Source organism: Corvus kubaryi, unplaced genomic scaffold (assembly GCF_017639235.1).
Source record: "Corvus kubaryi isolate FWS band 111438036 unplaced genomic scaffold, C.kubaryi_AGA036_p1.0 37353, whole genome shotgun sequence".
NCBI lineage: Eukaryota > Metazoa > Chordata > Aves > Passeriformes > Corvidae > Corvus > Corvus kubaryi.
Window position 1 is genome coordinate 4,112,678 of NW_024581115.1, and position 15,529 is coordinate 4,128,206.

The 15,529-nt window shown below is 58.4% G+C and overlaps 2 protein-coding genes across 2 annotated transcripts in view; one reads left to right on the forward strand and one right to left on the reverse strand.

Annotated features, from left to right (window-relative positions):
* The window catches only part of SPHK1 (sphingosine kinase 1), a 7,407-nt gene extending 949 nt beyond the window's left edge, over positions 1-6,458 (forward strand). Inside the window, exons 2-5 of the mRNA XM_042032630.1 lie at positions 3,805-3,954; positions 4,235-4,329; positions 4,559-4,674; positions 5,192-6,458. Coding sequence (XP_041888564.1) covers positions 3,805-3,954; positions 4,235-4,329; positions 4,559-4,674; positions 5,192-5,966 — 1,136 coding nt within the window. The 3' untranslated portion in view covers positions 5,967-6,458. The remainder of the gene's footprint in view (positions 1-3,804; positions 3,955-4,234; positions 4,330-4,558; positions 4,675-5,191) is intronic.
* Positions 6,459-8,258: 1,800 nt separating this feature from the next.
* Positions 8,259-15,529, reverse strand: part of UBE2O (ubiquitin conjugating enzyme E2 O) — a 62,362-nt gene continuing 55,091 nt past the window's right edge. Inside the window, exons 15-18 of the mRNA XM_042032631.1 lie at positions 14,936-15,072; positions 14,232-14,435; positions 13,516-13,573; positions 8,259-12,062 (exon numbers count right to left, since the gene is read on the reverse strand). Of these exons, the coding sequence (XP_041888565.1) occupies positions 11,308-12,062; positions 13,516-13,573; positions 14,232-14,435; positions 14,936-15,072 (1,154 nt within the window). The 3' untranslated portion in view covers positions 8,259-11,307. The remainder of the gene's footprint in view (positions 12,063-13,515; positions 13,574-14,231; positions 14,436-14,935; positions 15,073-15,529) is intronic.

A 15,529-nucleotide genomic window follows, 5' to 3' on the forward strand; every position in this document is an offset into this window, starting at 1 on the left:
GGGGGGGGGGGGACAGGGACATCCCCGCGCGCAGGGGTTGGTGGTTTCTCTCCCGTTTCACCCTTAATTTGAAGGGGCAGCAGGGACGTGGTCGCACTATGGGGGCCCTTTGCACCCCCCCTTCCCCCGATTGCTCCCGTTCGATAACTCCAGAGCTCCAAAGGGCAGCATGATCCAAGGAAAAAAAAGTAATCATTGCTGACGCAGGCAGGATGGGAGCCAGGCGCTGTCCCCAGCAGGTCCCATCCATCACTTGGGATTTGGGGGCAGGCAGACCCCCCCCCAGGACCCCCGCGGTCCAGCGGGATCTCAGGGCAGCCTGGTGAGGTCTGAGTTTCTGATCCTGCTCCCCTCGGGAGCTGTCAGTGTCTGGAAGGGGAGGGTCCTGCTTGGGGGCCGCGTCCCCCAGCTCCCGCAGGCAGGGCAGGGCGTGCTGGCAGATAGTTGAACATCTGAGCAGAGATTCAATTATATGCACTACTTCATTTATTTGGCTGTCCAGTCGCTCTGATCAGACTTGGAAATTAAGAGGCATGCGGTTAGAGGGATCCTGTCAAATCACATTTAGCCCAGCTCTTCCTTGCTTGAATTTTAAAATGCAGCTCCTTTTTTTTACATGACCTGCAGCTACAAAACAACTTTCTGTCTCTCTTCCTAAAGAATTACAAAAAAATCCAGTGGAATGGGGTGAGGGCAGAACCAGTTCCCCAGCTCTATTTCCAGCCTGAACTCTGCAGCTGGAAGTCTCCAAGCGCTTTCCAACCCTCGCCGTGTGAGCAGGCGGTGCGAGGGTGCCGGGCAGGAGCAGCTCGTTGCACGCAGGGGCCTCGAGGGAGCCGGGGGAAGGAGGATGGGAGAAGGCAGTGCAGAATTTTTCAGTCACTTTTCTCGCTGAGGGCCAGCAGGATTTGCAATCCTCCTCCCTCAGTTTGGGACAGAGCTAAAAATGCCCCTCGTCCACACCCTGGGCTCGCACGTGCCGGCAGAGAGGCCTGTGCAGGGCTGATAAGGCCGTGCTGGGAAGCTGCGGGTGAGTCCGTGCAGAGAGTCCTGTCACCCTGTCCCCACGGGGAGGGGACCTGGGGAGCCACCAGCGATCCCATCCCGGTGCTATTGCAGCTCCAGCATCCTCTGGGATAAAAGCCCTGTGGAATGCTGCAGCAGGGATGATTCCCCCTCCTCATTTCACCCTAAGGCATAAACAGAAAGTCCCTCAGCAGCTGATAACCCCAAAGCTGGGGCTGCCTGCAGCGTGTCCCCAAACTGCAACCATCCAGGAGGGAACAAATTGCCCCAAGGCCTGTGTCCCAACAGGGAAATCCAGCCCCAGGAAGCTCAGCCCAAGCCTTATTCTGCCTGGTACGCTTGCTCCTTGTGCCCAGAGAGTTTCCAGAAGGATGCAGGGATGCAGTGGAGTGGCTTGGGCTGCAGACAGTGGATCTGTGGCAGTGTGGTCCCGGCCTGAGCACGGCCAGGGCACGTCACATGGGAGGATGTGGGCAGAGGGACTGGAGCAGAGTTTGTGGCAGCAGCTGGAGCCCCTTCCTCCTGCTGACTCAGATTCTGCTCTACTCAGCATTTGAGGCTGAAAGCGACCACACTGTGCTGGGAAGTGGAATCTTGCTGGGATGCCAGGGGCTGGCCGGCATTGTGCAACAGGAAGGGTTGGATGGGTCAGGATGCTGCTGAAATCTGTCTCCCTGTGCATCACCACTGCTGGGCTCCAGCTGTGATCCAGCACCCTCCAGTTCCACCACAGGGCAGAGCCTGGTGCTGCTGGTGTCACTGGGATCACTCCTGTCACTACTCACAGCCTGGTACCAGCAATCTGTCACTTGGGAGGGAGTCATGGCATCCCTCTGTGCCCTGAGCAGGGTTTGTTTTCCCCCTCCAGCCAAGGAGCTGATCCTTGGGGTCCCAGCCTTTCCCTCCTACCCAGAGGAGGCCACAGGGCAGCACCCACAGGTCTGGGCAGGATTTTTAGGCAAGACCCAGCTGCAGCTCCATGTGTGTGTGAGAAACGATGTGCCTGGTTAACACTGTGGGGTTAAAAACTGCATTTAGGCTTTTGAAGCGCCTTTGGCCTTTGCTTTTCAATATCCAGGGCTGGAGGGGAGAAAGAGAGAAAAGCCCCCCATCACGTGCCTCCAGCAGCTGGGGCTTGAGCCCAAACCCTGTGTGGGGCTTGTCTGCATTTGCTTGGAGGGGATTTAGTGCCTGTGGGGACCAGGGAAGCTCCAAAGGGTAGGGAGCAGGGTCAGCCCAGCCCTGGGGTTGCTTTTTGTTATCCCTGACCCAAGCTGGAGTGGCCTCTGCTCCGTGTGCTTCACTGCTTTCCCTGAGGGCAGCTGGTCCCTTTGTGTCTGGAAGCCACTGATAAGGGGCTGGGGAGGGAGGGGGGGCCTGGGCAGCAGTGGGGAAAACCAGCTTGGAGCCAGTGCCCTGGAGCTCTCACAGGCAGATCTTTGTTGTGGACTTGGTGGCAGGTCCCAAGCAGCTGACAAAGGGACAAGGAGGTGTCCTGGAGGGTGACAGCACCACTGGGTCATCCATGGGGCCAGGAAATAATCCTGGTGGTGATGAAATCAGCAGAGCTCTGTGTGCTCCCAGGGCTGGCGCAGGCATGGAGATGGGATGCTCCAGTCCCACCTCCCCACGGGCAGCTTGTGGAGCTCGTGGCCGTGACAGGTGTGATGCCAGATGTCACCCAGGGGAGGTGACCTCCGTGGCCCCACGTTCACCTCTCCCCACCACTGTCCCCACTGTGGGGGGCGGGGAGGGTTTAGCTCGCGTGTTCAAACAGCTCAAATCACTGCAGGTGTGCAGATGAAGCGGGGGCACCCCAGCCCAGTGGGGCTGAGAGGGGGTTCCTGGCCCAGGACAGTGCTGGGAAAGGCCTCTCTGTCCTGACTCAGCAGCTCTTCCTGCTGAGTCAGCAGGTGCAGCCTCGCGCTGTGCCCGTGTGCTGGGGTGGCCACCTGCCCCCCCCTGGGCCGGGCTCACAGCTCAGGGGGCCCAGAGCTGGTGGGGACACCCCCAGCCACCCCAAAACTGGCTTCCCCCTGCAGAGCCAGGGATCTGCAGAGGAGCTGTGAGAGCCTGAGGCCGCTGCCCTCCCTCACTTCAGGGCTTGGGGTGCCCAGCAGCACCTGGGGATCCTGCCTTCCTCCTCCTCCTCCTCCTCCCTGTGCCTCCCTCACAGGGCAGCTCAGTGGCCTCCCCCCATCCCCCTGCATGGGGACCACTGGGCTTGGGGAAGGAGAGGCTGGAAGCAACTGGGGAGGCAGAGGGATGGGACCCCTGCCAGGCTTGTAATTACAGCCGGGCTGAGGCCCTTGCAGGCGAAACCTGAGCCCCGTGGGGAGCAGGGGAAGCAGGAACGTCCGTCTGCTGGCACAACTGTCTGTCCTGGCCCTACTCCATCTGGGTGGATGTGGGGAATTGGGCCCTGGAGTTCTCACCCCCCCCCCCCCCCCCTCTGGTATGGCTGGAGTGCTGCAGGGCTGCATCCTGGGTGTGAACATCTCTGCTGATCGCAGGGGAGCTCAGGATGAGTCCCTGCAGGCCCCTGTGTCCCGTCTCTGCCGCCTCTCCAGCATTCCCAGCAGGGACCCCCATCCCTGCTCACCCCTGTTGCCTCTGGGTCGGGTTGCAGCCCAGGGAGCTTGTGAGGATGGGGGAGGGCCACTTCCCCTTCCCCTTTTGGTTTTGGCAAAGGCTGCCCTGGCTGGCCATGCCCTGGCTGGCCATGCCCTCCCAGGGCAGGGCCATGACCCAGCACCCTGAGCCCCCTGTCCCCCCCAGGTGACAGCTATGGGGTGCTGCCCCGGCCCTGCCACGCGCTGGTGCTGCTGAACCCACAGAGCGGCTCCGGCCGTGCCCTCGATGACTTCCAGGCAGTGGTGCAGCCCATGCTGGCCGAGGCCGACATTGCCACCACTGTCTTCGTCACCGGTGAGTCCGTGAGCAGCTCCTCCTTGTCCTCCTCCTCCCTTCCTGCCCAGGGATCCTACCTGGGCACTGCCACATGGAGACAAGTTCCTCCAAGGGCCTCTGACTCCCTGCATCAGCACAGCTCTGGGTCCTGCAGGATGGTTGCACTTGAGGAGTGACTTGCCTCCTGCATCCCTGGCTGGGGTCACCATCTGGGACTGGGGTCACTGTCTGGGGGGTGGCAGCAGGAAGGGCAGAGGGACAGAGGGTGATGCTCAAACCTCTCCACTTTCCCCGACAGAAAGACCCCACCATGCGCATGAGAAGGTGCGAGATGAGGACCTGTCACAGTGGGACACGCTGGTGGTCATGTCTGGGGATGGGCTGCTGTTTGAGGTGAGGGGCACCACGGGGCTGGGCAGGGAGCTGGGACAAGGGGGGTGCTGGGGCAAGAGCCAAGCCCTGAGTCACCAAGTCAGGCAGGGAACGGCAAAGGAGAGATGGCACCAAGCTTGCAGTAAAGCAGCCATGGCTTCTGTGCTGCCCTGGGCAGGGGCACTGTGGGCTCTGCTCCCCCCAGGCTGGGCAGGGCCCTTGGGGACCACAGGCTCCTTCATCCCTGCAGGTGGTGAACGGACTCATGGAGCGTCCGGACTGGAAGGAAGCCATGAAGAAGCCGCTGTGCATCCTGCCAGGAGGCTCTGGGAATGCCCTGGCAGCCTCCATCAACTACTATGCAGGGTGAGTCCCAGCCCCGTGGGGCACCTGCTGACCCCTGCGCCCGCCAGCACTCGGGGCTGCACTGGAACCAGGCAGGGATGAGGGAAGAGAAAGGCTGTGTGGGGCTCTGGCCCAGGGGAGGGTGCTGGGATGCCCAGGGGTGCCTGTCAGAGTCCTCACTCCCCACAGTGCCCCAGCTGTGAGCAAGGGATGTCATCCCTGTGTATCCTGCTCCTCCCACTCCCTTTCTGTGCTCTGTGCTCAGAGACTGGTAAAGCTTTAACCCAAAGGACCCACCCCAGGCACAGCCAGTCCTGTGGTGTGGGGGACCAGGATTGCCCTGACGCGGTTCCCTCTTTCAGGAACTGGTTTATCCCTCCCACCCCCAGCAAAACCACTCCCAGCAGCTGTTCCTGAGGGACACTGTCACCCAGCTGGGACATATCCCAGCCATGACACAAGGGTGAGGTCTGCAGCTGGATGCTGGGGCAGCAGGAGGAGTCCTGAGCTCCAAACTCACCTTCTCCATCCCTCACAGCTACGACCACGTCGCCAAGAAAAAGCTGCTGACGAACTGCACCTTCATCCTGTGCAAGGGGCTGTACACGCAGATGGACCTGGTATCTCTGAGCACGGCCTCGGGCAAGCGCTTCTTCTCCTTCCTGGGCTTTGGCTGGGGCTTCATCTCGGACGTGGACATCGACAGCGAGAAGTACCGCTGGCTGGGCAGCGCCCGCTTCACCCTGGGCACCCTGCAGTGCCTGGCCAAGCTCAGGGTGTACCAGGGCCGCCTGTCCTACCTGCCCATGGCCACGGAGCAGGGCAGCTCCCCGGCACCCCGGGACCCCCACGCGCCCGTCACCAATGGCCACATCCCGCAGCCGGCGGGGACGGAAGCGCCCGGCTCCCTGCCCCCCGACTCGCTGCTGGTGCCGCTGGGCCAGCCCGTGCCCGCGCACTGGACCGTGGTCCCCGAGGAGGAGTTTGTCCTGGTCTATGCCATCTACCAGTCCCACCTGGGCACCAACCTGCTGATGGCACCGGCGGCCCGGCTGCACGATGGCTGCATCCACCTCTTCTACATGAAGGCCGGCATCAGCCGCGTGACGCTGCTGAAGCTCTTCCTGGCCATGTCCAGGGGGACCCACCTGGACTTGAACTGTCCCCACCTGTGCTACGTCCCCGTCCGGGCGTTCCGCCTGGAGCCGCGGGTGGCCGCGGGCATCATGACAGTGGATGGGGAGGCGCTGGCCTGCGAGCCCGTGCAGGGCCAGGTCCACGCCCGCCTCTGCCGCGTCCTCAGCGGCTCCTGAGCTCCGCATTCGCCCTCCCTGCAGCGCTGAGCTGCCGGCACGGCCCGGCGCCAGGGTGGCAGAGCCTTCCTCCCACTCAGGAACCCCCTCCTTCCATAGCAATAGGTCTTGGGGGGCGTGGGGCTCATCCCCTCGCTTGCCCCCATGCTTAGCTTTACGCCCTTGGGCCAGCCACCAGTGCTGTCCCAAAAATGAGCCACAAGCCCCATCAGGTACTCGGTGCCGGCGAGATGCCAGCGTGTTTTATCCTGGTACGAGGTCCCGGCCCCCAGGCGGCTGCGCCGGCACAGCCCCGTCCCCTCCCCAGCTCGGACGCACACGGTGGCATTGCTGTGTCCCCGCCCCGGAGCCACCCCCCAGGGAGGGTCAGGACCAATAGATCTAATACAATAAACCGACTTTTTTAAGAATGTTTCTACCCAAAGCTTCCTGTAGAAGCGAAGTTTATTCTTGTGAGAAATGCAAAATAAATATCTAGCGTTTGCAAAAAAAAATCCTCCCTGGGTTTTGAATCCGAGCTCACGGCTGCTGGCAGGGGCAGGGCTCACCCATGGCCTGGCTACATGGACAGGAGGACAGGTTTAGGTCAGCACCGCAGCCCTTTGCTCCCGGACGTCCTGGGGCCAGGAGCAGCACGGAACAAGGGGCCCTCAGATGCTCCCAGGGGAGATGCTGAGGACGCAGGACATGGAGCATTGCTGCCACCACCCACCCCCGTTTTTGGGGTGCAGCGATGCCTCCCTGCTCAGCCTCCCGCTGAGGCTGATCGTATCCAGGGAGCTCAGCCCTGCGGTGACACTTGGGGACATCCTGGGGAAAGTTCGGTGCATCTGAGCGACAGCAGGGAAGGGCTCATGGAAGAGGTTCAAGGAGGGGGTCGTTGGAGCTGAGGGGTTTGGCTTTCTGCCGGCAGCAGGGGCCCTTTGGGGGGCTCTTGCATCCCTTTTCTTGGGCTGCCCGGGGCCAGCTGGAGCCCTGCTACAGGTCCCTGCCCTGGGGCTTGCCTGGGGGGGGGGATTACTCAGCCTCTTTGGCATAAAATTGCAGTAATTAAACCTCATTTTCAGCGCTCAAGTACAAAGCAGAAGAGTAAACAGTGGTGGCTGTTTGCATTTATTCAACTGCAAAGTATGCAATTAGGATGGCAGATCCGGGAAAGAAGAGCACGATTGTCCTCCCCCCATGGCCTCACTTGCTCATGGAGAGGAGCCCTGTTCCTGAGCCAGCAGGGCAGGCAGCAGCTGGGAACCACCTCCCGAAATAAAGTTATTTTCCCCGTGGCATCGGGCCAGGTGTAAAAACAGGCTGAGCAATAACTCTCTAACCCTGTTGAGCTGCTGGAGGGAGAGCCCATGGCAGGGGATGCGCTCAGAGCTCTCGCCGTCTCTGTCAGGGGACACGGATCAGCAGAGCGGAGCCGCTCGGGCTCACAGCGCCTGAAAAGCTCCCTGCAGGCTCCTCCCGGGAGGGCCGTGCGGCTCTCAGCAGCAGGTTGGCCGGGATCGCCCTTGCCCTCCCTTTCCCCGGTTTCGCTGCACAGCTCTGCCATCACCCATCTGCTTCCAAAACCTGTTGGACGGCAGCGAAGGGCTCTTCCCGGGCTGCTGCTCCCGCACAGCTCCCGGGACCCAGGGAGGGGGCAGAGGGTGCTGTGAACAACCGAGACACTGCCCCTGCCGTGCCCCTCGAGCTGCTCCTGCAGGCTGAGGGGGCCAGGGAGGGCTTCCAGAGGGACAAAACAAGAGCCAGGACTCCCGACTCCACAGCAGGGAGGGCTCCAGCTTCCAGCAGCACCCGGCAGGTGCGGGATGCCCTCGGCCCCCAGCGGCTCGGACACGGCTGTGTCCAACCCCATCCATCCCACACTTACCTGGGTGCTGAGGTGAGGGGCAGGGCACAGCTCCCAGGGGCCTACCAGGCTGGGGGGCTGCAAAAAGGGTTTTTTTTTGCCCCGAGTCTGGCCATGAGCACCGGGGCCGCCAGCAGCCGTGCTGGGGCACACACTGAGCCACCCATGGGCCCCAGGCGCCAGCAAGGACCACAGGAAACAAAACCTCCCAGCCTGACAGATGCCCTCTGTAAATCAGGGGCTTGGGGAACCGTTTATAGGGAGCCACAGAGGCAGCCCCTCCCTGCCAGACCTGCCTGGACCCCTCTGGGCTCACCAGGCACGATTCAGCCAGTGGGACCTCATCCAGCCCCGAGGCTGGCGCGGGGATACCCCAGAGAGGGGCAAGTGCCAAAAGCGTGGCAGGGGGTAGGTGGGGGAAAGAAAAAGACAACTCACAGAACTACTCACAGAGGCAAAATTTAATGGCAAGTCATCTTCCCTCCTTTATTACACCTTGGTTAGCCAAACAAAAAAAATCTGCAGGTAAAAAAAGTTTTAATGGTCACACAGCACTTTATACATATATCATAAGCAACCAAGCATCCACATCTGCACGTGAACAACACACCTCTAAGCATGGCCTCAATAGTCAGGTTTGTTTTTTTATTCATTAAATACTGTACAGAATCAAGGCTACAAACTGATTTTGTAATGCTTCTTCCCCATCCCCAGCACTTAAAACAGTTACAGTCTGCTCTCATTTGTACATCACACAGTCGTGTAGCCAGTTTTAAGGCTAACAATATGCATCATGCTTTGGCTTTTTTTGTGTGTTTTTAAATTTTTTTTTTTAAGGTTTTAGCCTTTTAAATTTTGTTACCCTTAAATATTACATACATACACAAAAAATTACATAGCTGCAGTGTGCTCACCACCAACCTCATCACCCAGGAGCTTCACATTATCAAAAGCTTTAGAAAATTTGTAAACCTCTGTGCACGCTTGGGTTTGGGACAGCTGCAGAGAGCGAGTGGTGCTGGGGGGAGCAGCGTCCCCTTCCAGAAGGCCAACATACACCTCCTCGGAGGGAGCCCAGCCTGTGCAAAAGCTCTTGTCTAGGATCAGAGACTTTTTGAGTGAAGGGGAAGACGTGGTGCCTGCCCGACCCCTGCCCTGTGAGATGAGAGCTGCAGAGTAAAGGAGGGGAAAAGGGGAACCCTTACAGCTCCTCCACCCCCAGAGGGCTTCTCCCTCCCCCTTGTCCCTGCTCCTGTGGGTCTAGGGGCTCTCACAGCCCGGCTCTGGGGACAGAGGATGTCAGTGTCTGGATCACGAACCTGGTTTTGCCTGCAATCAGACTCTCTGCCTGTTCTTCCTCTGCCCTGGGAGCAGCGGCCTCAGCCCCTGGCCCCGCTTGCCCCCAGCCCTCCCTCGCTCTGCTCAAAGGGATCCATTCACTCCCGGACGTGGCCATGGCTACAGCTCCAGCTCGCCCTGCCCCGCCCGCAGCTCCCAGCACCTCTCTGCATCCCAAAGCAGGATCTGCCAGACTTCCCACCTGCGAGGCAGGGAGGGCTCCTGAAGCAGGGCCGGAGCTGCTGCACAGATGATCCACCCACAGAGCGGTGTCTGGGGAGCTCTGCAGCCCAGGTCTCCATCACAGCCAAGCCCTGCATCCTCGGGAGCACCAGGAGGAGGATGTGTCTTCCAAAGTCCCGATGGTGGATGGGGCCACGAGAAGGGCTTTGTGCAGCCAGCCTCTGGCTCAGGAGCATCACAGGAGCAGCAGGAAAGCACAGGGAGCTGGGGTGGGGGGGTGGATTTGGGCTGGTGGGTGCAGCCCTTGGTGTCTCCGGGAGCAAAAAGCACCGCACCAACATCCTGGGATTCTCCAGCTGTTCTCTGCTTCTAACCACAGCCATGCTGAGCAAGAGCAAAAGCAAAGGAGAGCTTTGGCTCCATCCTTACCTCTGGCAGAACCATGTGCTCAGCCTGACTCCTCCCCGGGAAGCCTGGCACCACTGTCTCCCTGTGCAGCTGGAAGGACTCTCCCTGACAGGCTGTGCTCCCCGTGGATGCTACGTGGGAGCCTCTCCAATGCCTGAGCACGAGGCAAAGGCAGCAGGGCTGGAGCGTGACCACCCAGCTCCGAGTGAAGGTGTGTGCAGACAGGACCAGAGGCCTCAGGAAAGGCACTTGACCAGGGGACTCTGGCAAGTCACTGCTTCAAAGTGCTCACAGTGGCCAGCTCAGGCTGTGAAACACAGGCTGCCCTCGCCAGGTGTTTCCCAGAGTGCCTGGCAGTGCCGTGGTTGGGATCAGGGATGGGATGTGCTGTGCCCACAGTGCTGCTGGCCACAGCCAAGCCACCACGGGAAACGGCTGGCAAGGGCAGGAGCTGATAACAGCCCAAACCAGCGCTGCTGTAACAGCACAGGAACCAGCACGGGCTGTTGCTGCCACAACAGGGCCTCGCCATGACACGGCTTCCCTGCGGTGACCCCGGCCTCAGAACACCCCTGTGCAGCTGGATGAGGGAGCAGCAGCCACGCCAGGTTCATCCAGATCTACAACAGGCCCCAGGATCACTCGCTGCTGCCTGCCCTGGTGAGGCCAGGATCCAGGGTGGGTGTAGTGCTGTGTGACAGCCAGGATGGCTGGGAACAAAAGACACAGGTACCTAAGCAAGTAACGAGGGCAGAACCCCAAATCCCATGTATTTCTAGAAGACAGGCATGCATGGTGGGGAAAGGGAAGTTTGCCTCACTCTGGAGAAAAAGAAGTGGGGGGATGGCTAAACTTGCCTCCAGGAGACCGATGTGGAAGTTGCAGAACTGGATGGGAAGTCTGCAGCAATCTCAGGGCAGCACAAGTGCCAGGGCAGAGCTCTGGCCCTGCCTACCAATCCCGACTGGAAGAACCTCGTAGCTATGGGTGAACAACTAAGACTAGAGCAACTCCGTATGGTGTAGACAACTCCAATGCAAACACAATCCAATGTCTAAGTACAGATAAGCTGGGGTAGACTTCATAGAACCCATGGGAACGCCAAGAAAAATTAAAAGACTGGGAGGGCATTGCCCTTCATTTCCAGAAACTACAGCAATCCCTTCTCCTGGCTGGAACCCCACCAGAACAAACTGCTGGGTGTAGCGCTGGGTGGGAAGAGTCCTTGTGTGGAAAGGTGCCCCAAGATGAAAGTGCAGAGGGAACGTGGCTGCAAGACTGCTTCTGTGCAGGTTTCAAATCTTACCATTGCAGGGTCAAACTTGCAAGAAGAGCACGTACATGGGACAGGGGGAAGGAAGAGGGGTTGGGGGCAAAGAGTTACTCATGCTTAAACAACCTTTCCTCAGAGGAGCAATCAGGCCTACCACCTTCTTTGGAACAAACCAAGCTGAGGAAGAAAAGCTGGAAGGAGAAGCCAGTTGGTTGGTAACAGCATTTGCCAATTTACTTTCTGCTGCTTTCCCTTCTCCCCTGCACCTGCCTGTCCCTAACCTGATGGTTTTATTTGTCCTCTGTCCACTCTGGGATGTTGGCCCCTGCTAAGGCAGCCCGGTACTGCTGCAAGACACCACGGATGCTTTTAATGAACCCCTTGGACAAAGGGAAGAGGGGAAACCCAATATCGGGATAACCGCTCTTCTCCGGCAGGAAACTCCTGTAGCTCTTTCTCCTTTTCTTTGGTTTCACACTGGGCTGCGAGGCAGAGTCCTGGGCAGCCTTCCCCTCGTCCGTTCGGTCTCTGGCCAGGTCCCCCCTGGCTTGGCCTGTGCTCTCCGAGTCTGAGTACTGTTGGAGGTCGCCGGCGTTGGGCGTTGTGGTCGGGAACTCCGACTCGTCCAGCTCCTCCTTCCCGTCCAGCGCCGAGTCGGACAGTTCGGCAGCCACCCCCTGCTCCGAGCTGCACTCTGCCAGCGCCCCCGCCGTGTCCCCGGGGCTCTCGGCCAGGCTGCCGCCGGCGCACAGGAGGGAGGCAGAATCCGCCCCGTTGGCCTGTTCGTGGCTGCGCTCCACCAGCTCGTTGGTCTCCAGCCAGGACTCGATGCGGGACACCAGGCGCCAGCCGTTGCAGCGGAAATGCTCCCGGATCTCGTGCTCGAAGACCTCCACGGGCCGGCGCAGCAGCTGCATCATGGACTGCACCACGCGGATCAGCGTCATCTCGTTGTAGCAGCGGCTGTTCTCGTAGCCCTCCTGCAGCCCCCGGTCGCTGTCGAAGCCCGCCTCGTTGTAGTAGGGCTCGTTCACCAGGATGAGACCTGCCAGGAGAACAGAGAGCGAGGGGTTAAGTTAAGGGAGGAACACCAGGAATCACCATCTCCTGCCAGTCCGATCCTGCCAAGGGAGTCAAGATCAAGGGTCAAGTACAGGCCAGGCTGAACACCCAGAACCTGCAGGATGCAAAGGACTGGTGTTGCAAGGGGAGCAGAGTGTGATGAGGTGGGGACCTCAGATTCTACAGGGAGTGGCATCCACATTCCTTGGCTAGCAAGAACAGCCCTCTGCCAGCACAATGCAGAGGGCACACAACAACAGAGGAGGTCAAAAGGGCAGGGAGGGAAAGGTTCCATAGCTCCTTTCACTTCCCTCCTGCAAAAAAACCCCACAAACACAACCAAAGCTTTTATTTTCCTCCTCCTCTTAATCAGAACAAAGGCCAGACTGCAGCTGCAGGCTTTGAGCTGGCCAGGTTCTACCCTATCCAGCAGAGTCCCATCAGACAGTGCAGTTCTGAGACACAGAAGACTGTGACAAGTCACCTTTACCAAGATTTCTCTTTGCTTCTTCTGGTCTAATGAAATTACAGGTATGTAGCAACAGCACCAGCACTGCCAGGCTGCTGGCAGCCTGCCACAAGCTGCATTAGAGCTGGGTAGGTCATGAGTCTCTCAAAACCCAGGCAGCAGGAGAGATTTCCCCCTAACACCAAGTTGCGCCAGTAAAACATTTAGTATTTCACTTCCTAAATTTGGATCCTTGGCTTTGTAAACGAGAAAAGGCTTTTATTATGGTGTCCTTCCCCCACAGGAGGATACAGGTGGACTGTGGGAGTTCAGAGGAGCAGGAGTTGCCTCCAGTCAGCAGGAACCCTTGCTCTGTGTCAAAGGTTTCTCATCACATGCCTGGGCTCCCTGCACAGAAAGTTGTCCACAAGGAAGTTATGTGATTCAGTCTGTCTGCTCCCAAACTGGATAGCACAGAGCAAAGCCCCATGGCAGGAAGCCCTGGGGCTCGTCTAGGCACACCCCTGATTATTCTCTACTTTGGTAGGAGCATAAACACCAGCATCATGTGCAAAACATGCTCCACGTAGGATGGGCGGGTGACTCAGTGGGGATAAAAAAGTCCTGCAAACGAGGCCCAGTTTAGCAACTTCAGCTAACTTTGGTAACTGGCTGAGGACACAGTGGTTCACTTTTGTCAGCTCAGAGTAACAAGCAGACAACTCTGTGCTTGGCTGCTGCAGTGAGAAGGGAAAGCATTGTGTCAGAGCCCTGGGATGTAGCCAGAACTCTGGGCATGAGAAAAGCTGGCACCTGCTTCCACTGCTCAAGCGGAGAGATAAGGACACTGCTTTGTCCAGCAAGGTGAGAGCAAAAGGCAGCACTAACCCAACTGGGGTGGCAGATCCCATTTGTGCGCCCCCCATAAGCCAACATCCCTTCCTCCCCCTGCCTTTTCCTGCCCCACAGGCTTGGCAGGACCATTTACCTTGGATGGAGATGAGTACTTGAAGGAGACTGGATTTACTGGTCCACCTTTCTGTCCCCTGAAATGCACACACAAATATATTAAAGGGCTAAAGCACCATCTGTTTGCTCTGTGACTCCTGTCAGATGAAGTGAGGCCCCTGCATTCCTGTTGCTGACATCCTGTGGCTCAGGGCAGGAACAAGGAACTGACTCCCCAAGCACGTGATGTGCTGCTGTCCCATCTCAACAATGCATCTCTCCGTTATTTTTTTCCAGCACCACACCCCCTCAGGCCAGCTCTGTCTGGAACGGTGTCACCTTACACACCAGCCAGCAATTCCAACCCCTCCCCAGCTGCCCTGTCCTGCTCAAAACCTATTTCTCTGGCTCTGCTTGTTCCAAGTCTCCAGCTGGACTTTGTACCATGCTATATGGTTTGTCCACAGCCTAACCCATGGGACGCACCCCATGCTGGTGTTGGCACCTCTGCTATGGCTGCTCTGACCACAGACTTCTCATTGAGGAAAGACAGTTGAGCCAAATACAGACCCAGAAAAAGCCAAACTACACCAGTTATCTGCTCCAGACACCTAAAACAGAGCCCAAAGCCCAAGCCATCCCAGCTCAGGCACCACCCAAGAGCAGATGTCAGCCAAGTCTGGTAGGAAGTGACTTGTTCCAAAAGCAGCCCAGCACAACCCCTGCTCCCCAGGCACAGGCGAATGATGGCATTACCTTGCCTATCCAGGTCCCCAGGAGGCTGACACACACTTTGCCATTGTCGTACAGGTTGGGATTCAGTCTCCCACTGCACTGGGAGAGGTAGCGGAAGAGAGGCGGGACAGCAGGGTAGATGTTGGGGAGCTGGATGTCGAAGAGGAAGAGGCCATCCTCGTAGGGTGTGCGTGTGGGCCCTTTGATAAGTGCTGAGAAGAGATCCTATGGGAAGAGGCAGGAGGTCAGGCACTGGGAAATACCCTCTTACCCTGGCAGGGCTGTATTTACATGGAGGGAGAGTGGGGATGTGATTGACTTGGCCCTTACAAGTGTCAGCTCAAGCAATGCATCTCAGGGCACCTTCCCCTGCCAGAAGCTGCACCCTGAGAGCAGAGTGAACCTTTGCATCTGAAGAAGGGCTTCAAGGATGGCCAAAAATCCCAAATTTGCTCCCTGCTGACACAGCCCCTCTCTGGCTGCCCACCTGTCTTCCCACTCAGCACCAGGAACAGGCTCCCTGCAATCAGCAGCTCCTTGTCTGCCACCCTGACTCGGGGAATACAAAAGCAGCCATTTTGGGTAATTACAACCCCGTTTCACATGCTGCACACATCCCTGCAGCTCTAATGCAAAGGATTAGGGCTAAGCAGGGAATTCCAAAGACAGCGATCAGGATGCTGAGCCCAGCACTACCACAGAGGCATTTGACAGCAGGCACTTGCCATTCGATCCTCAAAGGTTTTCACCATGATGCCATCAGGCAGGGAGGTGGCCAGCAGAGCCATCTCTTTCCGCACAGTGCTAAAGAACTTCTTGGCTTCTGGGGGCTGGAACTCCATTTTCTTGAAGGCATGGGAATCTGTGGGGCAAGGAAGAGAATGGGATTAACAGCCTGCCTTTGGAAACTGCCACAGGTTCCTCGTGAAGGCAAATCTACCCATGTGTAATATGCATCATGTGGAAAAGAGGAGTTAACCAGCTTTGGGGCTGAGCCAGGAGGCAGGAGAGATTATTTCCCACACAGTACAGCAACCACAACCTGGTCCCACACAACACTGTCCCTGTGGCCCAGCGAGGAGCCTTGTCCCACAGCTGCGACGACCCCACAGAGCAATGGCCTTTTCTTTGCCAAACTTAAGCACAGCTCCCCGTTTTCCCTCGCCCACATCTGCAGCTTCACAACTGTTTGGCCACCCTTCCCTCCCAGGTGTGGCTTGGCTGGATTCTGAGCACCTTGGGCTCCACTGTCACCCATGTTCCACATAGCCAGATGCTCTTTTTTATTTCTGGCCATTAACATTGGTGCCAGTGAATAA